At 38.6% G+C, this 23991-nt stretch overlaps 1 protein-coding gene across 1 annotated transcript in view; it reads left to right on the forward strand.

The window, feature by feature from the left end:
* Window positions 1-23991, forward strand: part of LOC107567472 (slit homolog 3 protein-like) — a 90991-nt gene that overhangs the window by 16199 nt on the left and 50801 nt on the right. The window contains exons 4-12 of the mRNA XM_016253164.1: window positions 5651-5722; window positions 5827-6007; window positions 8064-8257; window positions 12751-12822; window positions 13855-13926; window positions 14946-15017; window positions 17723-17866; window positions 18177-18340; window positions 23159-23309. Of these exons, the coding sequence (XP_016108650.1) occupies window positions 5651-5722; window positions 5827-6007; window positions 8064-8257; window positions 12751-12822; window positions 13855-13926; window positions 14946-15017; window positions 17723-17866; window positions 18177-18340; window positions 23159-23309 (1122 nt within the window). The remainder of the gene's footprint in view (window positions 1-5650; window positions 5723-5826; window positions 6008-8063; window positions 8258-12750; window positions 12823-13854; window positions 13927-14945; window positions 15018-17722; window positions 17867-18176; window positions 18341-23158; window positions 23310-23991) is intronic.

A 23991-nucleotide genomic window follows, 5' to 3' on the forward strand; every position in this document is an offset into this window, starting at 1 on the left:
TTCAAATATAATATAAATGAGATTCCATGTGGTGTAAGAATAACTGAATATTTTTCATGGGTATATGCCTCAAACTCAATTTTCATACATACACCATTGTCAAATATACAGAATTTTTTTTCTTTGGTTAAGCGGGTTAAAAAAAGTGTAGTTAATAAGATTCCTCAGGTGCAATGAAAAATCGTTGTTTAAAAATAATAAATAAGGTGTATGCTTGAAAGGCATGGTCTGAGTGTAAAAAAAAACTATAACTTTAAACCTTTCTTACAATAAGGAGATCAAAAAACTAAAACAGTACTTCAATATATATATATATATATATATATTCAGCATGAGTTTGGCCAGTTATTAATTAAAAAACTTTCATAAAGCCAAAGAGTTCATGAAGAATGTTCAACTGGTCAAGTATTCAAGCAGATTTATTTTTCAGCAGGGTTATAGTAAGTATATTTTGTTCTGATATATGTTCTTATAGTGTTAAGAACGCAAAGAGGAGACAATGATAAAGTCTCATGTAATCTGTTTCAAATGATGCTAAGCGCAATATATATATATATATACGTACTTCATGGTTGTTGCTGTCTTTAAACACTTGGCTCTTTTGTGGAAACGCTCACAAATATGTTATAATGGTCCTTTAGGGCTATTTTATAAAAGGTCGATTAAATATGAGAAGGGAATTTATATTATTGTAAAGAAAGAGCATTTTGGAAATTCCCCATATACCTCACTCAGCTTCGTCTATACACAACACTCTCACAAGCGCTGGAGCCTCTGCATATTTTATAACCACTTTTGTACAGAAAATTCTGGAACTGAATCAAATGTAAAATCATGTGAAATTTTTTGCCCCGCTGTGTCATTTTTTTTTATGAGCCGAGACATTTCCGTGCCATCTCCTGAAGGTGACTTTCCTTCCCACCATGCATTGATAAGAAGGCCCAAATTTTCATTTTACCACCGTCCTCTCCTCCTGCCAAATGCTGTCATTTGTCAATGTGTGCACGGTACATTTTTCTTGACAGTTTGGCACATTCCTCGCTGGTCGAACTAAAGTGAGTTTAGCATGATGGCATGGGCAATGTGCCCCAAAGGGACGTCTTTGCGGTTCACCAGGGCTTGTCAATATGCACCACGCTGCACTATGGCCTCGCCAAAGGCATCTTCTTCTTTTGAATCCACAGATGTACTCGCTTAATGAGGCTTTCGCATTTTTATTTAAAGAGACTCACTTGAAGAGCCACGAAATACCAACCAGGTTAAACCTCCAGAGTATTTGCAGTGTATATTTACGCATGAGGAGGTGGATTATTAATCCTGGTTACAAAATGCCGTGCCGTGCCGTCAGACTCAGGAAAAATGCTGAATGGAAGAGGCTATCACATTTCTGTGGTCACGGTGACGTCCAGGGATTGTTTTGGGGAACGTTTGATCAAAACCTAAATATATTACAAAATTAAATATTGTGTATTTCGTATGGAAGGTTTGAGAAATATAATTTTGCTCTCCTCAGGTTTATGGTTTGGCAGTTATTCTACCCTTATAATGTCATTTTCTCAAAGCAAGACCTTTTGAATGTTCCTCTTGGCAACGATAACACTGAGCTTTGCTCCTTTTCGGCCCCTGCCACCCCTTATCCTAATCATTTCTATACCCTGTGCTCCCATAAAAAACATTAGCTCTTTTTAGATTTAACAATTGTCCTCTAGACTGATAGCTAGGTGCTGGCGGTCCCGCTTTGGGAACTTGAGAGCACAGGTTCCCTTGAATCAGATATTCCATGCATCTTTAATTTCTAACACGGGTTGGCCTCCCACTGGACAAATCTTTAGTCAATAGATGAGTCTTTATGTGACAGACAACCGGCAGGTGGAGGGAGAAAGGGCAAGCTGATGGCTAAATGAGAGGATGGATTAGGGGAGTGGAGGGGGAGAGAGCTGTCATTAGCTCACAAACAGCACTTTCAAACGCAGGAAATTGCTTTGCCACCAGACATGGCCCCATTGCGTTATCTTCGTGTGGTCTACGCCAAAGCTCGGGGAGATAGGGAGGGGCGGGCTGGAAATTGGGCATTTCAGCAGTCGGACCCTTGTGCTCAATTAATCATTCGCTCATGGATGGCCAGAGAGAGGAGGGAGGCCGACGGAAGAGCTTCGATTCAATCTTTCCTCATTTGTGCAATAATGGCCTCATCAATGGTGGTGGAAGCATGTCTGTTTTCGGGTGGAAGTACCTGTTCTTTTCACCTCTCCTCCCATCCTCTGCACCATCGAGGGATATAGAGCTCTTTTTCTCTTTTCAGAGGAGGTAAAGGGTAGGTTTTAGCAGCCATAAAACTTCCCATTTTTTAGTTACAAATGCTAAGCACTAGTGTTTCTTTTTTTTTAATAAGTCTACACTTGGACGCAAACCACATGGATGGGATTATGCACGGCAGATCATGTTATTTCTGTGTTTATCCTCACTGGGTTTATTTGAATTAGCAGAATAACATCTGATTGCGGCTTTGTGCTGTAGCTGAACTTGCGATTCTAAGCAAAACAATGGCAAAGATTTCCATCCTGCTCACATGAATTCCATCACACTGCAACAAGTGGAGTCTGAGCGCTCATAATGAAATTGCTCTCCATCTGGAGGCACTTTATTCATTTGTTTTGACTTGAGGGCCCAACACAGGGATGCCCTGTAAATGGTTGCTCAGATGGACGCTTGAATTGCAAACTCACTATTGTGCTGCGGTAGTGATAATAGTTTCCCATGGAACCATGACAACATCACAGACATGTTGGCTCACTCGAGTTTTCAAGAGAGTAAGTGAAGGTTGTGTATATTCCCTACTCTATACACTTTCCCTACTCTATATAGAACTCGATTTTACACCATATGAAGGAGACAAAGGATTGAGAAGACAAAAAGTTGAGCCGAACACCATCATCCTTTACATTTATGTATATTAACGCAAGATTTCTTACCAGAGGGATTTAGAATAACGGCCAGTTACCAGGACAGTTACACACTCACAGGAAGAGTATTGACTTTCCTCAAGCCTACCATGTCAAATAACACTTGTCTTTGCCTCCTGATTTCTCAGTTGTGCAAGTGAATGGCACTAAGTCAGATGCCGGGAGCACTTCAGTTATTTCCCTTCAGCCTCCTGCATCCACCAAAACAACCTCACTCTTATTTCGAAATGTCCTGGCTCTGAGAACGCTGGAGTGAAGTATCCAGAGACCCTCTCCAAGTCCCTCTAATGAGGGCCTGAAGAAAGCCTCAGAGCACTCAAGACCCCACTGTCGAGCTTTTTGCGACTGTGGGAAAGCTTTCTTGACATAGCCGAGAAAAGGAAAGGGAAGTAAAAAGAAAACGTGCCCCTCTGAGACGGTCTGAAGACCAAGCATTGTGAGACATTAACAGCTGCCCGGTTTTATTGACGCCTGCATCAATAGAGCTTTAAATAAAATCATAAAGTTACACAGTCAAGCTGTACAGCGCTGTATTTGTCAGGATCCAGCATTGATTTCATTTCGTTTCAGCTTGGATGCACTTTCTCAGGAGACACTGTGGATGCGGTCCTTCTCACATTTTTGATTTATGGTCAACTACAAGGCGACACAGACGGAATGATTTAATATTGCCGGCGATGAAGACAAAGGAATTTTAAAGACTCAAGGTAATCTTCAATTATCACAAGTGGCTTTAGCACGAGCCACTCATGCTGCACTGTTATTTGCTGAGATCCCACGCTGCAGCAGTGGCCGGCCCTCTGCAGTGCGGAGGGCTGGATAAAGGGAAGACAGTCTTGCGGAAGACAGCATCTCTCTGGTGGGATCTTCTTTAAGACCCTTGGTCCAGTGCTCAGTGTTTCTTGCAGCAAAGCTTAAGACGTCCGTAATAACAGGTGCAGTTGATCCGCTGAGACACCAAAGGTCATGGCTCTCGGCATGAACATTTCAGGTTTAAGCCGACTTAACGTAACTGTGACGCCCCCGTCCGGCTCCAGCTTTTTCAAATTATGACTGCATGAATGAAATCTATATGAGATTTATTTTTACTCAGAGCTTCTAATCCTGGAAACCGGATGGCTGAAATATGAATGAGCGAGAGAGCACTACCACAGCAAGCACAAGCTGTTCGCCGCTCTCTGTGGATCCTGTTCTCTCTTTAACAGTCCTTCTTCATTTCTCAGACTTGTATTCATTTATGTTCTGTGTTTTCTTCACTTACTTCAACTAAATTTGGAGGATGCTCCCAAGGTTTCATAGATAGGAGATAGTCCTTCCTGAGCAAAGTGCATTTTCCCTCTATGTTGGTTTGGTATTACAGGCTTTTACCAGGGCGTTCCTCCCTCCGGCTTGCCCAGAGCTTCTTCTATTTACATCTCTATAGAGCGGCAGAGAACAGCAATGAAAACTCTGAGCCGCAGTGGCCTTGACAAGAGGATCAATTTCTGGTGCGGATTTGGTCAACTCTTCGCAAGGGTGATTCCTTCACCCTGTGTGGAATTTGTGTGGAATTTTCTGTGTGTCTATGTGTAGAATAACAATAATTTTCAATTCCATTTAGTTAGTTTTCTCCTTTCCATCACTCATAATAAAGTGTTCCACCAAAGATCCAAGCCAAAATCAATATTCAGATATCATTTAAAGTCCCACAAGAATGTTATATTTTAGAGGGATTAGCTTTCCTCTGATTTGTGCAATTTTGTAGTACCAAGAAAGGGACTCGGGCTGGGAAATTTCCATTGGTCAGAATTGTAAATCTGATCACTCCAATGGTAAATAGTGTAAATAGCTTGTTTGTGTTGAGACTGAATTAACCAGCCTTGGATAAAAAGCAAGACCAGCAGCTGGTCTGATCAGTCAGTAGGCTCTGAGTTTATGAGACTGTTTGTCTTCGTGTAGCTCAAACAGTAGAACATGGTCATGGGTTCAGTTCCCAGGAATGAATGAATTGGAAACAAAACAAAAGTGTATAACTTGAATGCAATCTAATTCACTTTGGATAAAAGGCATCTTCCAAATCCATAAATGTAAATCATGGATGCACTGTACTCAAGAGGGGCTGTTGGAGGATTCATTAGAAGGAACATTCAGACCCCAAACCCAAGCTGTAAACTGAGTTGGCATAGTCTGAGAGATTCTGCAGTTTTTCCTCACCAAGCAGGAACCATTAAAATCCTAAATTGAGAAATTCCAGACCCTTGTCCAAGAGGTGGAGGTACAGGAGGCTGTGTCTTCTGCATGTGTGCGATAGGTTAGGGGGTTATGGGGTGGGATGGATTGATTGCAAGATTAGGTCAACTAAGTAGCACTAATTAGAACTGTGGCTGGTATGACAGGAAGCAGAGAGCACCGCCATCCATAATTATAAGTGTGCACATCATTGATGATATCATTCAGACCATTATACGCTTATGTGAACACACTACTCCCAGTGACTTTTTCTAATTAAAAAAGTTATCTAACAATTACTTTTTTATTTTTTACTCTAAGGAAACAGGCTTGCATACATATATGGTTCAGTGAATTCAGCAAAACACTGTTGTGCATGGTCTGGTCTTCATTCCTAAATGTTATCTGGAGTCACTCGCTGTCTGTTTACTAAGTAAATGCCTTTTTCTAATATTTGTTCTCTCTTCTTTTCCTTCTAGCACTCTCAACAACAACAACATCACCCTCATCCCGCTGTCAAGCTTCAACCACATGCCCAAGCTGCGGACACTGTAAGTACTGAGGAGCTTCTTGTCCACTTCATGGTAATGCTATACAATCAGACATTCATATATCTACATTTAGAGACGTTAATGCTAAATCTTCACTCTTTTAGAGAGGATTTGCTGCCTGACTCGAGCCCTCTTCCAGGCTCTGTGGTGACGCCGTGCCAGTTTTCAGAGCTGTGGTCTGTTTGTGCAGCAGACATTGTCTTAGCTGAAGATGCTGAGATGGTTTTCTTACACAGATGCCTGTGTCGCTACTCTGCATTTGCACTGTCAGACCCAAACCACAATTGATATAAATAATTACACAGTCCCCAAACCTCGCCCGAAGCGTTCCAGTCTGTGGCTGACCTGCGATATTAACAGGACTCAGAGATGCTTTTGTTATTATTCGAGTGTGGTCGTTCTTCTCAGAGCTTTGGCTCTAATAGAGGAATAAATAAAGAAATATCTCAGGAGTAAACGCTAGTTTGATTTTTGGGCTTCTGGGAATTTTAATCTCTCTATGAAACTCAAGGCTTAAGGGTTATTGTGCACATATTCGTAGCTTCCTCCTTCAATAAGTCATTTCTTTTTCCATCTATCTCTCCTCCTCTTTCCATCATAGCCATAGAGTGTTCTCCCTGATGCCTGGACTCGGAGTCATCCATAACTCGAGCTCCACAGCCGAGCAGTCTGGCCTCCCTCCCATCAGACAGGCCAGCCCCCTCATGCGGGATTGAATTTGCTGATGCTCGGATGGCCAGGCGCGTTGCTCCCTGGGCAGTATTGAATTATCCACAGCGAGGCTTTGGTTGCTTCCCAGTTCCTTTGGATTGAATTTTCTGTCTCTAATATCCCTGATATATCTATATTGAATTTGTTGCTCATAAAAACAACTTATTAAATCAAATGTTTAGAGATGCTGGTAATCCGTTTAGTAGGATGGTGGTTTGGCTCCAGGTTTCTGATGAAATAGTCCAGTTCACCTCACCTTTCCCCCACCTCACCTGCACTTCTACAGACGTACTATCTTTGTGCATTCAATTAGATCAAATGATATCACCCCATGACGCTTGCCATTCAATAATTCAGACAAATGAAAAGCACTCCCACCGCTAGACAAGCAGACATTTTCTGTGTACCACGGTCGATAGGGTGTGTGTACACGTGGAGCTGCCCCATTTTGCCTGTCCTCGGCTCATCCCATGCGCACCTGAGGTAGCCGAGGCTCCTTCTCCCCATGTCATCCATCTCTGTAATCCCACTCATCTGTAATTAATCCGCAAAGACAGGGGGCCAGATACTGGATTTGTAATGGGAAAAGCTCTATTAAAACCGTCGCCCCCTGCTGAAATCGCCAGTGGTGCATCTGGTCGACGCTACAGAGCTCTGAGCACCAGAACGACCAGACACAGGAACAGTTTCTTCCCTCAGGCAATCTATCTCATGAACTACACCTAAAATTTGCACATAATATACAGTACCTGTACATACAAAACTGTCTATTGTAATATACCTGCACATACAATTGTCGATTTATATATTTTTATTCCTTATTTACTTATTCTATTTTTTTATTTTTTTTTATCTGTGTTTTTTGTTCTGTCCCTGTCATTCTGTTACACTGTGGAAGCTTCTGTCACAAAAACAAATTCCTTGTATGTGTAAACATACAGTACCTGGCAATAAAGCTCATTCTGATTCTGATTCTGAAAATTAAGCATGCTTTTCGAACCTTATTTATTTACACTGATGTTAATAACTAAACAGATATTTATTTATTTACTTATATCTTTATTCATTTTTTTCATTCATTCACTTTATGGTATTGAAAATGATAGGAGGAGTGTTTAAATATATTTGTTATGAGAATAATTTCACAGTGGAAAAATCTTAAAGGTCTGTACATAATTTTTGTTGTGTTGTGTTGTTTTATAAAGCCACTCCATACATTTTATTTCTTAATGGACCTTTGGGTTTCATTGGTGAAAAAGTTCACGTTCAGCTCTAGTTAATTAAGCCCCATTTTCCTCCCCCTCTGATTAATCAACTGATGAATATACTCCAACACAAAACACGCTGCAAGAAAAAGCGTTTCTTAATTAAGCTGCAAAGCTAGACAATAAAACAACAGGGAGTCTATTCGCGCTGATTATGTGCTGTATTAAAAGCTATTTTCACCCGTCTTCATTTGTGCTGTTATTGGAACTAATATTAATTTTCACACTTCTGAACAGAAGCTACATGACAGTTATAACTGCTATCAGAAAGAATGTTATTCTATTCATATTTGACTCAAAATGGTTTTAATGTTCCCTGTGTTCTCCATTTGCTTTCTTGTGTCATTAAACCATGTTGTCTATAGTCAGTTTTCCTCCTGATCTGTTATTTTTCCATCTTTTCCTCCTCCTCAGGTACTGCTCAGAAGGAGCCAAGGTCATGCGCTCCCCAGGCCTCCATCTGCCCCGCCGCCTGCACCTGCAACAGCAACATCGTAGACTGCCGTAAAAAAGGCCTGATGGAGATTCCTGCCAACCTGCCTGAGGGAATTGTAGAAATGTATGGATTCCTCTCCTCAAAATAATTCCCTTCTCTATTTGTGTCAAATCTGCCTGTGTGATAATTACTTTCCGCTGATATTGTCTGTGCGGTGATCTGCCTTCTTCCGCTTGTCATGTAACAAAGGCCATTAGCAGTGTGGTGTAGCAGCCTCATTAGCGAGTGCGTTAACGCCATGGCGCGGTTGCAGATAGATCTTGCTCAGTGCTACCAGAGGTCTACCATCCTCTCTGCATGGATTAGGTAATTAGACCACCAGTCAAGGATCAAAATGAGGTGGGTTATACTGAGCCCAATCTAATGTCCAGGAAACCTGAGATTTATCTGCAGATTCAAGCAGGCCTGCTGAAGTTGTCTGTGATATGATATGAAACGGGTTTCTTCATTAGGGCGACGCACCACCAAAGTGTGAAAGGGAGGGATTTTTTTATGTCACATTCAACCACAGTGTTACGGTTGCAGTCACTGTAGACTGCTTGTTCTGTCTCAGTATATAGTATATGTGGAGTACTGCCCCTTTTTGGGTGATTTGACACTGGCTGAGAATCGAGTGTTCTCATAGACTTCCATACAAAGATTTTAATTTTTAGTACGTTACCAAATACCAAAATACCAGTGTCTGTGCCATTTCATCACAGCATACAACAGCTGTTCCAAGGTACTATTCAAGTAAATGGTTAGAAACAAAATTAGACGGTTAGTGAGGGGTTTTTTTCTTTCTAGTTGATTGTCAAAATTTAGGCGTTAATTGTGCGTTTTTTTTGTTGTTGTATGGTTTTTTTTTTCAGTTTAATGCGTTAAAAATATTTGACGCAATTAACGCAGTATCCATTTTTTCCTACCATCCTTTGGCTAGGATTACAGTAAACTATATGAAAACACAAAAAAACACAAAATGATGACATAATACCCGTTTTTGGTGAGTAACCTCGTGAACACTTAACCTCTCAGAGACCCTGCATCCTCATATGAGGACATTATATTTTAGTGAATTTCTCTGAGACTATACATGCCACAGTTTTAAGTCTGGATGTCCTGTACAGAGCACATTCAGGGCTTTTCAGAGATACTAAATGTTTGGATGTTTCACCACGACCACTCCCTCTCCTTGGTCTTCAAAAATGTCTGATATTAATTTAGTGACACTCTTATGGAAATATGCTAATATCTTGAAATTATCATTTAAATCTGATGAATTTTTATTAATCAACATCTCAGGAAAATGTTATGGGATTTCAAATCAAAATATGACTCTGTTACGAAACAGGACGTTGATTTCATACATGTCCTCATAAGAGGATATCTATGTTTATTACGCATTTTGGGAGACACAACAAATGAACAGGGAAAGAAAATATATTTCAATATTCCTATGAAATATTATATATTATTATGAAAATCTTGTCAATTATTACTCCCATTATTACACTTCTTTCTTCATTACATGTTGCCCCAAAAACACAAATTGCAAATTAGATTTAGTTTATAGATACATTATATATAATGAGAAAACCTGTTTATGGCCATTTTACACACATTTTGCATGAAGAAAAATTGTATATAAAATAATTCTGTTATAGCATAGTAGAGAATTATCTTTATACAAAGTCTGGTAAAAAAAAAAAATCCTAAAAACTAAAAATGTATTGGTGATTTAAAATATTGAAAGAAAGATAAAAAAAAATTAAAAAAAAAAGATTTAAAATTAAAAAAAATTTTTTTTTGCCTATGCATGTTCATTCATGTCTTTTTATCTTTTTTTAAAGAAATTGAGTCCCGATGTCCTCTACCAAGGACGTAGCATAACTTATGAATGAAATATCATTTAAACAATTTTTTTTACATTTTTTTAATGCTCTAAACAATGTAATGACATGAAAAAATAAAAATTTTTTCCTAAAATGTTTTGCCGGGTCTTAAGAGGTTAAATGAGTTAAAAGTCCTAAATGACCGTAAAGAGTTGTGAGAAAATCGGATGTGTTTCAGATCCACGTCATGTGCGTCAGCTTTTAAAGAGACAGCACTGCTTTTAAAGTGAAACCTGCTGCCATCTGTCCGTCATTGATATAAATCAGAGAACAAACGAAGAAGAGAAATCCCTCACAGCTCTTCGCTGGTTAACGTTTGTTGCTTGAATAACGATTAATCTATATTAAATGTATAGTTTATGCATGTACAATTTATAGTTTATGTGATGTTGAATGGCTATAATTAATGTCTATAACTGAGGGAAATTAATTTAATAGAGACATCAGTAGAAGTAAGCAATGTGATACTGGCCTTCATTAATAATAGGCTACTTAGTAAAAAGATGCCATTAAACACATATTTAAAATATACCACCTTTATGTTGTTTCTAATGTGCGATTAATTAGTCGATTGACAGCACTACCTAGTAGTGTTTTTTTGATTAATATTAACAACATAATAAGCAGCAGCAGATCTATTAGGTTGCATTTACACTGTGACATAACCGACTGTCTTACATTACATTTATATTAACACTTCACAAAGAGGCGTATTTTAACCAAGACCTTGAACTGAACCTGTTCTCAGTAGTAGAAAGTTATCATTTCCTTTCTTTTATTTTAGTACCAAAACTTTTGAAATCCCAAACGTGGATAATTCTAGACAGTCTCACAAGGAAACCTCACTTTTGTACTCATTTTGGAGGATATTCTCTAAAACCTATTCTCTGTTCTCTTAGCTGTCTTTGAAGGTCTACAGTTACATATTTTTTTATGAGAAAGCCACAGTTTTTTAAAGCAACTATTAGATTAATGCTATTGTCAGTTTTTCTGCCTATTAACTTTTTTATATGACCTTTACTTCATTGTGCCGGGTATGTTAGCTTGCGTAATGCTAATGTTAGCAGATTAACTTTAGCATTCCTATTAAAAAGCCATCAAATTATTGTAATACATACAGCGTCGGCATTTAAAACATCTGACCTTGTTGTTGTTCCAGCCACTTCTGTATTCGGAGTCCTTCAAATACAAGAGAACGTCCAAAAGAGGTTTTGCGGGTTCCTCCAATAAACAAGGACGTTTCGGTTGCGCATGGGAAATTTGCAAGGCCAACATTTCCATTGTGCGCATAAGGCTGGGATGTCGTGTTTAATGATCATGTAGCAGAGCAGCAGTACACTCACAAACATGCATACTGTTACAAAGAAAACACTTGAGTTTTTCCAATGTGTTTTGGCCGTCTTGCCTCAGGCTGATTGAATGTTCTCGTGCTTTGGAGAACGTCCATATCATCTTGGTCAGGGTATTTGGTATCCATATTGATTCAGAGATCCTTGTTTGCACTAAAGGACAGGTAGGTAATTGCCCTGATATGTGCTGTTCCTCGCCTTTGTTGTTATGTCAATAGTGTATGACCTTTGCATAATAAATGGATATGCAGGCTTGGACACATTAGCTCAACCGAGCCCATGGCCAAAAACAAATTGGGCTAATGAAATGATGTATAACCTGGAGCATGCAGAGAGCTGTGCTTATTTCTCAGGGACTTGTTTTCTCTGTCCTTTTATCCCAGTGAGCCAAAACACAAATTGAACACTCAGTGTACAGGCTGCCATAAAGCATTAGATGGCTTTCTCTGTAGACCTCCTGAAGGAGCCTTAAGTACCAGCCAGACTCTCAAAAACAAAAAGTTCTTCAACGAAAGACTCTTTTTTTTGAGCACTTTAGATTTGAGAAAGCACCCTTGTTTCATCAAGAACATTTTCTTCACTCTTGCTCTATAGCTCTGTTTCCGATAATAAATAAAAAAAATTTAATAAATGAAATCATTCTAAATATGTATTTAAAAAAAAAATGGATTAGGTTATTCAGATCAGCATAATGGTTTCTGATTTTTTTTAAAGCACAAGTACACTCTTAAAAATAAAGGTGCTTCACGATGCCATAGAATAACCTTTTTGTCTAAATGGTTCCATAAAGAACCTTTAACATCTGAAGAACCTTTCTGTTTCACAAAAGGTTCTTTGTTGGCGAAAGAAGGTTCTTCAGATTACAAAAAGGTAAGAAAGAGATGCTTCTTTAAAGAACCTTCGACTGAATGGCTCTTTGTGGAACCAAAAATGGTTCTTCTATGGCATCGCTTGAAGAACCTTTTGAAGCACCTTTATTTTTAAGAGTGTATATACAGTAGATGGTTACATAAAGAGCTAAAGAACCACGTTATTTGGAACTGAAAATCAGGCCTTTCGGTTTTAGCTGAAACATTTATTTTTTAAGAGTGGGCCCGTAAAACACTCCTCCACATGCTTTCAGACGTTGAGAAATGAAATTACCAGCAGATCTGTGTTGTGAGTGGAATAAATCTGATATGGTGCATGTACATTTGCGAAACACCTACAGGAATATTACATCGTTTTCTTTTCTCTGCTGTGCCATATTTGTTTCGTAATTTTATTATACGCAATTACTAGTGTAATGGAAAAGTCAGCGTTGTGTAACAAAACATATCCATCTGTTCCCATGTAGCCGTCTGGAGCAGAACATGATCAAGGGCATCCCAGCAGGAGCGTTTTCCACGTACAAGAAACTGAAGAGAATGTAAGAACTTCCTCACACTATTTACACTATACTGATCTGATCCTGAAAAAAAATGTAGCATGGTTTCTGCAAAAATATTAATCAATAAGAAATGTTTCCTGAGCCGCAAAACAGCATATTGGAATGATTTCTGAAGAATCATGTGACACTGAAGACTGGAGTAATGATGCTGAAAATTCAGCTTTGATCACAGGAGTAAATTACAGTTTACAATATATTCACATAGATAAGTTATTTTAAATTGTAATAATATTGCTGTTCTTTTTTTAATAAATGCAGCCTTGGGTGAGCATAAGAGACTTCTTTCAAAAATCTTTCTGACCTTAAACTTTTGAACGATAGTGTACATCCAAAAAACACTTTAAAATCAGCTAAACATTCCTCTATTTTGACACATCTAGAAATATACACACTTTCTTTTTATACTTTTTCAGCATATGTATGAACCCTATACCTGCTGCAAGTGATCTCCTGTCAACCGCATTGAAAAAATAGTAGAAGGGTTCATAACACGCACAGCAGTTTCTCGAGGCATGTCACCCTGCACAAGAAAATCTGTATTTTAGACACAACTTCAGATCTTCTCACCTCTGCGTTGGCAGTGATGCCTTGACGTGAATAACTCAGTATTTTGAAGAATATGCTCAAGCAAACACACCTAAGAAAAAAAAAAGAATTTGTGTACATTTTTCACAACCACTTTATTTCCACCCCAACAACCCAAAACTGAGAAAATCTTGTCATTGCCAAGTTAAATAGCTAAAAACTGGTCCACACAGCTAATTTTGCTATAATCTAAGTCATGTGAAAGCTTAACGTGAGAAAAAGTAAATGCTTTTCAATTTTAGGTGAACTACGTCTTTAAAGATTAGATGCTAATGATGATCACAAGGCAGTTTCTCATGTTCTTTCTCCTCAGTATCGAGTTTATTGGGTATTTATGGCGTATCGATGTCCTGTCAGACAAATGTGCAAAGCCCCCCTTTGTTGGTTTAACAGACGGCTGTATTATCTCTATTTATGTCATTACAGAGACCTGAGCAAGAATCAGATATCTGAGATTGCGGAAGATGCGTTTAGTGGCCTGCGCTCACTCACTTCACTGTAAGTGTTTTTCACACACACATGTCAAAATTCATACACCTGAGCTGCACAGTAATACATTTACAAAGATAATAGGCATGCGTAAATGTAACAGTCAGGTGAAAGGACAGGTGTCGAATAAATCAGTTGACAGGAGGCTGAGAGAATGGAGACGAGACAGCCTCCTGTCTGCCTGAGTGTGTGTCATTCGCTGTCTGTGTGTGTGTGTGTGTGTGTGTGTTTGCATCATCTGCAGCAGCGTGAACACAAGGGAGAACTTTCATTTAAATCACCTCAACAAGTCAGAGAGAGCCGGAAGACTCAGCGTGCGCATATTAATTTGGTCAGATCTATCTCCCTGCGTCCGGCCCACACAGCTGTACACGAGACAGAGCTCATTTACACATGCGGCGTGATTAAAGAGACGCTGAGGGGTGCAAGATGGGCTGCAGTCTCTCAGGGAATAGGAATAAAGCAAAGAGGATGTGCAAGATGACATAAACACACGACCACACGTTTGCTTGGAAATTAGAGTGTGTTGCAGGAATAGTTCAGCCGAAAGTGAACATTGTTTAGAACTCATTCTTTCTTCTGTGAACACAAAACACAATTGCTATGAATGGAGAACTTCAAAAGGACACAAAACACCATAAATTGTCATAAAAATAGTCATGCACTGTATTTCTGAAGCCATACGATAGCTTTGTGACTGAAATATAAATCAGTATTCCCTGAAAACTAGGACATCTGCCCTACCTCTCCAAATAATCTACCCTGCCTTTAACAGCTATAACATGATCAGTAACTTTACTGACAAATTTCAGTCTGTTTCTCACATACAGCTATATCATATCGCATGACTTCAGAGGACTAGTATTATGTACCACTGTCATGATTTTGCCTGCTTTTTTGAAAAACATGAAAGCTTCTTTAAGAAAGATACATACTCGCTTGATGTGTTGCACATGGGCTAGACATATTGAAACATTGTGGGTTGAGTCATTGTTCTCTATTTACATTGTATCTGTGTGTATCTACAGGGTCCTGTATGGAAATAAAATCGCAGAGATCCCAAAGGGACTGTTTGATGGCCTGGTCTCCCTGCAGCTGCTGTGAGTGCTGCATTTATGACTCAATAACCTTCAATGTCAAGATGATGATTGCTGTGTGTGTGTGTGTGTGTTAATATGCATTGGGGTCCAGGTTTCACCACTAGTGATTTTTTTACACTACCAGTCAAAGAAATTAATAATTTATTCAGCAAGGATGCATGAAATCGATCAAAAGTGACAGTAAAGACATTTATAGTGTTACAAAATATTTATATTTCAAAAATATTAAGCAACACAACTGTTTTCAATATTGATAATAATCAGAAATGTTTCTTGAGCAGCAAATCAGCATATTATAATGATTTCTGAAGGATCATGTGACACTGATGACATTTTAAAATTAAATTAAAATTGAAATTGTAATAATGTCATAACATTACTGTTTTTATTTTATTATTGATCATATACATGCAGCCTTGGTTAGCATAAGATACTTCTAAAAAACATTTTAAAAATGTATTTTAATAAATGTAAGATTATTTTATAGTATTTTATCTTGGTATCATAACAATTTATCTGAACAATTAGAATTAAAAAAATACAAATGTTCTGAATTTCTCTATTTATGTGCTTGATATTTAATATATTTACTTTAATATAAGTAGCACTTGATCACTACCATTTTTGGAAAGCCTGATCTCTCCCTTTTTCCTCATGAAAGGAAGAAAAGCACTTAAAGATTTGAGGAGAGCATGTAGTGTTTTTGCTGAAAGAAGCATCAAGTTTTATTCTCGTTTCCTCTGGGCGAACACTCTCGACATCATTAGCATGTAAATTGGTCTTGATTGCTAAACATGTCCCTCACACCTACTTATATTTGTGTAGACATGGAAACATTGCTCAGACATAATTTCTGCATTTAATGGTCCAAATTGAGGTGAATCTCTCGGCTCTAATGGGCCTGTTTCAGCTTATTCTAATGATTTGAGGAAATTCTGATGGCTTCCGCTTTTCTTAACGTACACACTGCTGCCGCGGGCACAAAAATACGCTCACATTATTATGCTTTATGCTTCTAAAACGCCATAGATTTACTGGAGCAGCCCGGCCCATGTTTTCACTGTCAACTGCCATAATGACACAAATTATCTGTGTTTTCAGCAATTAGAGTTCTTCATCCTTAATGGATTTTCTTAATAAGACCCTTTCAAAGGTACACCTCTGGGCATTCCACCAATTTTGCAAAGCTAGTTTGGCATTTCTGTGTTTCTTTCTGTTGTGTATGGTTTTATTCGCTCTGTTTGTCTTTTGTTTTTTTTGTTTTTTTTTGAGATACTCAAACCTAATTAGTTCACCCTGTGAGTAGACTAACGATGCATGCGTTTGCTGCAAGACAAAACCTCATTACAATGGCTTTCAGTAATTAAGCACATGACTGCGTTAGTCAATTGTCAGGCGGCCTGAATGGGAGAGACGCGAAGGCGGCTGGAAGTCAGTGAGGAGTGCGTGACATGACAGGAGTGATGGGTGCAACTCAGCAGCTGAATACTCCAGCAGTTCATCGACAACACATTCATTCCGGTTTTGTTCAAATTAATGATCTGTGAACCAAGTAAATTACATCTATAGATCTGAATATGTTTCTGATGCTTACATCAAGTTGCACAGCTTTGGACACTTTGTGGATCCCACACTGTGAGTTTCATCCCCATTGAAGTCTGCACACTGCTCATCTTTACTGATACAGCGCAGATTACTGAATTTACTGCAACCATCATGCTCTGCACTAGAGGTTTTAAAGCAAAACATAAAATCATTCAGCGAGAGCAGCACTTTCCGCTCAGTCAGGCAAATTGAAAATAAAAAGTCCTTATTGTCTCTTAAGTCTTTCACAAAATACCCTTAAGAAACATGTACTTGGACCCATTGCACCTACTCAGGAACTGCACTGAAAGGGGCTTTGACAGGGTGACTGATTATACAGTTCAGCGTTCTGTAATACAATAAATAATCATCAGTCATCAAGAGCAGCATACATGACACAATGGCAAATTTATTGCAATTAAACTATTTACATTGTTTTGTTTGGTTTTGCTTTTTGGTTTGTTTGGTTCAGTTCACTTTTCTTTACTTTTTTTTTTGTTTCGTTTCGCTTTGGTTTAATTTGCTTGTTTTGTTTTGCTTTGCTTTGATTTACTTCGCTTGTTTTGGTTTGCTTTGCTTTGCTTTGCTTTCCTTTGCTTGTTTTGTTTTGCTTTACTTCGCTTGTTTAGTTTAGTTTTGTTTTGCTTTGATTTGCTTTCCTTTGCTTGTTTTGTTTTGCTTTGCTTTGATTTACTTCACTTGTTTAGTTTTGTTTTGTTTTGGTTTGCTTTACTTTGCTTGTTTTGTTTCGCTTTTTTTTACTTTGCTTGTTTAGTTTTGTTTTGGTTTGCTTTGCTTTGCTTTCCTTTGCTTGTTTTGTTTTGCTTTACTTCACTTGTTTTGTTTTGGTTTGCTTTGCTTTGCTTTCCTTTGCTTGTTTTGTTTTGCTTTACTTCGCTTGTTTAGTTTTGTTTTGGTTTGGAGGGTTGCCACTTAGACGCTATGTGCTCTCTACCATAGCTCAATTGGTAAGAAAGTGCTTATTATAAGTTTAAATTAAACATAAATATTATAGCTGAGCTTAAAGCAGTTTTTAGGGTTTAGTTTGTTTTTGTTTTTTTTATTGTGTGTTTATACTGATAATAAAAAAAGCGTCAAATGAAACTTGTTTACTCTTTCAGACTGTTGAATGCCAACAAGATCAACTGTCTCCGAGTGAACACTTTCAAAGACCTCCAGAACCTCAACCTGCTGTCCCTCTACGACAACAAGCTTCAGACCATCAGCAAAGGCCTTTTCACTCCTCTGCGCACCATCAAAACACTGTGAGTTACACACACACACATAAACACTCCACTTTTCACACCCACACTCAGTCCAAGAGACTCCAGTCTCTAAGCAACTGTTGAGCGGGACTGCCTTCACCTCGCAATTAATTAGCTGCAAGTAGATAGCAAAACAACATTAACAGCAGTGAGATAAATGTGAACTAAACAAATGAAAACCTTAACACTGAAAAAAAACAGTTCATGTTTATGAATCATATTGTTATCACAGGATATTACTGTTTGACTATACATACTCCCTTGACTCTAATTAAGCGTTTTGATTTATCATTATGTCCGCCCTCTGTAGACACCTCGCTCAGAATCCCTTCATGTGTGACTGTCATCTGAAGTGGCTGGCAGACTACCTGTTCGACAATCCAATTGAGACCAGCGGAGCTCGATGCAGCCATCCGCGGCGCCTTGCCAACAAACGCATCAGTCAGGTCAAGGGCAAGAAGTTCCGCTGCACAGGTATAGCTACACACCTGCACACTGTGTTTTACTTGGTACTTTGAGTGAAATGAAACAATACTACAGTGTGTAGACATACTTTAACATTCACAAGGCGGTCCACTCAGAATATGTATTCACACTAAGATATAAAATGGGTCATTTAGAAATCAAAATGTTATGACATTGTAACATGATCGCTCACTTCATGTTCAGTATTCAGTAGCTTGGTAGCTGGCTGCTTATTTCAAATGCGAAAACGTAAAAATACATTGCTATTCAAAAGTTTGGGGTTGTTAAGATTTTTGTGTGTGTGTGTGTTTTTAAAAGGGTTGCATTTTATTTTATTTAACTATAAGCAAATACGTACATGTCAGCTAACTCTCATTAATTTGCAACTACGTGTCAAACAATTCTCATTAAAGTATTAGTAAACTGTTAAGTTAGGGTCAGTAGCGTATGTTGACATGCACTTGCAAAGTTACTTATAGTCAGTAGAATATCTGTTGATGGACCATCAAAATAAAGTGTTATTAGATATTAAGCAGACAGTCTACTAATACTCTAATGACTGCTAGTTGACATGTAGTTACAAAGTTACTTACAGTTATTAGAACGTCTGAAGTGGACTCTCAAAATGTGTCAAAGCGTTAGCATTGAAAAAAGTCTCGTGATCTCCAAGGCTGCATTTATTTGATCAAAATACATTAAAACAGTAATATTGTTAAATATTATTATAATTTAAAATAAATAGTTTTCTATTTTAATATAGTTTCAAATTTAAGCTGTATTTTCAGCATCATTACTCCAGTCATCAGTGTCACATGATCTTCAGAAATCATTCCAATATGCTGATTTGCTGCTCAAGAAACATTTCTTATATTATCCATTTTGAAAACAGTTGTGCTGCTTAATATCTTTGTGAAAACCATGGTACTCAACAGAACAGCATTTATTTGAAATATAATGTTTTGTAACAATGTAAAAGCCTTTACTGTCACTTTTGATCAATTTAATGCATGCAATTTAATTTAATGCAATCCTTGCTGAATAAAAATAGTATAATACGTACAAACCAGTAGCCAAAAAAAGCCCTGTTTAAATTCAATTAGTAGGTGGAAAATGGTAGTGTACAACTAAATTATGGTTGTTTTTGGTCCAAGTTAACAAAGGGATTGTACACCTTATGAAAGACAGTCAGTCAAGTGAGTGAATCTACTCAGGCTACTGTTTTGTAACAATGTAAAAGCCTTTACTGTCACTTTTGATCAATTTAATGCATGCAATTTAATTTAATGCAATCCTTGCTGAATAAAAATAGTATAATACGTACAAACCAGTAGCCAAAAAAAACCCTGTTTAAATTCAATTAGTAGGTGGAAAATGGTAGTGTACAGCTAAATTATGGTTGTTTTTGGTCCAAGTTAACAAAGGGATTGTACACCTTATGAAAGACAGTCAGTCAAGTGAGTGAATCTACTCAGGCTACTACCGCCCACCTGTCCCACCCACAGTGAGTCCACTAGGCTGTGCACAGTGACTTGCACTTGGAGTTCTGGCCCTCCAATTGCTGCTTACATGCTTCTTCACACTGAGGCTCCTCACATTCAGTGACGTCCCTTTCCTATATGAGTGTGTGTGGCATACTCTGGCCTGGAGCAGTTCTTCTCACACACTGCCAGGTTTCAGAGTGCTAATAGGACAATGCTGGCTGTTCTGAAGCAGAATGAAGATGCCTTTTTAGAGGATGTTTTTACGAGTTGGAACTGGGCCCCCACACGCAGCCAAAAGCACGGGCCCCTGAGGGAACTGATTTGGTAGGAGAAGTGCAGCCACTGTTTGCGTTGATATTAAGCTACAGGTTTTTCTCATTAAACTTCTGTCAGTATATCAGCACAATAACAAGTGCACACAAACCCACTACTGGTCCCTAGCGTGTGTTTCCACCATGTTTGCACATGAAAATCTGTGTTTTGTGTGTGTGTGTGTGTGTGTGTGTGGCAGAGGACTTTGCTCCACTCCTTTCTCCTCTGTGATGTCTTTTTGTGTGTGTCTTTCTAGTCCCTGTCTGTCTGTCTCTCTGTCTGTCTGTCTTTTCGGGCCTTGTATTCCCAGCGGGGTAATGTCCATGCTGGGACGAGGGAAAGGGGCCGGCCCACCTGTGTGCATGGTGGCCCAGAGTTCTGGGTGGCTTCCTGGCTGCTGTGTCCTGGCTGCTCCCTCCTCCTCCTCCTCCTCCCCGCCTCTCCGTCCCGCTCCGCTCCTCCACTCTGGCCTCTGGTGCAGCTGTCTCTTGTGCTTGATCTAACCATGTGCCGCCGCCTACACAAGCCTCACATGGTTCCGTCAAGCACCAGGGACCGCTGGACACACTCGCACACAGCATGGCATTCTGGGATATGCACGGTGGCAGCTGTCTTTGCCACCATGAGGAGTGAAGGTGCCGTTCTTTAACCCGGGAACAACGGATCGCTTGTGAAGAACTCTAGCTGTTCTCCGTCTGCGTTTCAAAGGGCGTTTTTTTAAGGTCGCTCTCGTAGACATCGGGCCGTTTGGCTGGAAGCATCAGGGCAGCCGAACGGAGATGGTGGGAATAAGATAAACAGTGGCAGGCGAGTGATGGCTGATGGGAAGCAGACTTAACGCAGGCGGCCAGAGCCTCGCGCTACACAGAAACTGCCTGTATTTTTCAGTCAAAACACTTCGTAGTTCCAAACTTCCAATACCTGACCTATCTTGAAAAAAGAATGCAGACGATGAGGCTGTGTTCGCAAAACATGTGCCTGTGTCTGTTTGTGGATGTGTGTATAGGTGTAAAGAACAAAGATGTAAAATTAACTATTTAAAAAAAAATTGTTATGTGGGTGAATCTGAAAAATATGTCCAGGTCAAATTTTCCCCTAAAATCAAAAGAAAATATATGAATGACTTTTTATTTCAAAATTTGCATGATATATACAAATTTACAGATCTTATATATAAAAATAAGTAAAGTTGTGTTAGTATATTTTACATACAGTATTTTTTATAAAGATTACAAAGCCATTAAGCCAATTTCTCATTACTGTGATACATTTTAGAAATTTTACTTTGAGATGTTTTTCCTAATTCCCATTATTTGAAATTTGAACTGTATTACAGCTCTTTTTTATATTAATATTACAACATTTGCATGACAAGTACAAATGTACATTTTATATAGACAAATATGTAAAGTCGTGTTCATATATTTTACATACTTTTATAACAATAATAATAATAATAAACTTTATTTCCTATAGGGCCTTTAAAAGGTACATCTCAAAGCGCTTTACACAGATAAAAAGGATAAAATAATAATAATAGTAATAGAGATGATAATAACAATAAATAAAATAAAAGTAAAATAAACACCATACATATAACACAGAGAAATCACTTAAAAGCTATTCTGAAAAAAATGGGTTTTAAGAGCAGATTTGAAGACACTAAAAGATTCAGCCTTAACGATTACAAATAACGATTACAAAGTCATTAAAGTGGCCCTATTGTGCCATTTTTAAGGTTCCTAATATTGTTTTGGGAGTCTCCTACAATAGGATTACATGCATGAAAGGTCAAAAAACGCTTTTGTTTTCTCTAAATATGCATTTAATATCACCTCATTTTCCAACGATTCTCAAACGATTCGTTCGAAGCGGTTCAAAGATTCAGTCTCTCTAAACCCATCCCTTCAGTGAGCCTGCTCTGCTCTGATTGGTCAGATGCTCCAGTCTGTTGTGATTGGTACAGCGCATTTAGCGCGTGTCAGAAACGCTACGCCTATTTCAATAGTTCCGTATTTTGAATGCTCGATAGAAAATATAAACATCTATTATTTATCAAACTTACAGGTTGTGATTCAGCTGGTCCAAATAAACAGGGTACTGAGCCATCTTTCAACAGCAAGCGTTTTGTGAATCCTGCGTTGAACTCCCCATAATTATAGAAGCAGTCGTCAATAAAATGACATGTTTGGGGCCGGGGTCAAGTTGTTCGTGGCCGGCTCGTTTAGGCTGTACAGAGTCGATTCTTTATTTTGGGAGACAATAACTTTGCAGGTCATGTACTTTCACATACAGCTACATTACACACTGCATGAAAGGCAATGTTGGAAATGGCATAATAGTGGCACTTTAAGCCATTAAGACAGTTTTGCACATTTCCCCAAAATTTCTGATTATTTGAATGCATTTCTGAAATTACTTTGAGATTATTTTCGTACTTCTCATTATTTAACATTTAAACTGCATTACAGCCAGTTTTATATGAATATTTACATGAAAATATAAATGTACATTTTATATAGAAATATAGAAGTTGTGTTCATATATTTCACAATTTTTATTTATTATTATTATTATTTTACATGTTACATGTTGCAAAGCCATTAAGACAATTTAGCACATTTCCCCCAAATTCTTAACTGGAATGAATTTCAGACTTTTTACTTTAAGGTTTTATTTCCTAATTCCTATTATTTTAACTGTATTACATTTTTTTTTATTATTGTATATAGTCGGTACAACAAATATCTTAATGTATAAATACTACTATTTATTTAATATTTTATTTATAGTGCTTAATTGTCCTGAAATAATGTCACAGTGCAAAAAGGCTTAATTTTTATGCCAATATATTTCTTATGATATAATAATAGATTATATTTTAATATATTAAATATATTTCTTATTTCTTTAGATTTTTAGGTGACCTGGACATGTGCTTGACAGATTTTGTGAGATGTACCGTGCGTGTGATGAGTTGAATAAGCTGGTTGAATGTCTGTCTCTCTCTGTTTGTGTCTGTTGTGTTTGTTAGGTGCGGAGGAGTACCGCAGTCATCTCAGCGGCGAGTGTTTCCAGGACCTGGTTTGTCCCGAGCGCTGTCGGTGTGAGGGAACAGTGGTGGACTGCTCCAACCTCAAACTCACCAAAACACCCCCTCACCTGCCGGAGCACACCACCGACCTGTAAGAGTCACACATTTGAGCTTACAAACACACCTAGCGACCCCATAAGTCGTTCTCAAGATCATTGGCCATTTACAATCTCACCTCGCTATTTCTTTCGGTGTCCCTCTGTCTCTGAGGCCTCATTCCTCTCTCCTGTCCTCTGATTACCGGGTCTCGTCCCCAGCTGAGTTGTGGTGAATGAATGTCCAGGGCCTCTCTCAGGTCATTAGCCACTCAGCCGTGTTTTCCCTAGGCTGCGCTAGTCAGGGTGACAATGCATTTGCCCTTGTGTTCGTGAGTAGAGGACACATCAGGGTTTTCCCTCTGCAGTCCCATCAACTCGAGTCATCTGTCACTCTCTCTCTTTCTCTCTCTCTCTGTCTTTCTGCAGCTCAGTGACTACAGCCTGCACCCGCTAGCGCAGCTGCTTATTTATAGAGCTCTTGCGGGAATGCTAGCAACCAGGAACCAGCACTTTATGTCTGATTTGCTTTCCCGTGGCAGGCCCCGCTGGGGAAGGCAGCCGTGGTGCATTTACTAGACTCTACTTTTACTAATGTTTGAAAAGTCTCTCTCAACCTTGTCTAGACCTTCTCTGCATCAGCCTGTCTCACTCTGTGTTTTCAATGGAATACTAGCGTACTGCTAACTGCTGTGCAGTATGTACTGTATGCTATCATTTCCTGGTTATAGTTTCTTG

This window comes from Sinocyclocheilus grahami, unplaced genomic scaffold, assembly GCF_001515645.1.
Source record: "Sinocyclocheilus grahami isolate Dianchi unplaced genomic scaffold, SAMN03320097.WGS_v1.1 scaffold1162.1, whole genome shotgun sequence".
NCBI lineage: Eukaryota > Metazoa > Chordata > Actinopteri > Cypriniformes > Cyprinidae > Sinocyclocheilus > Sinocyclocheilus grahami.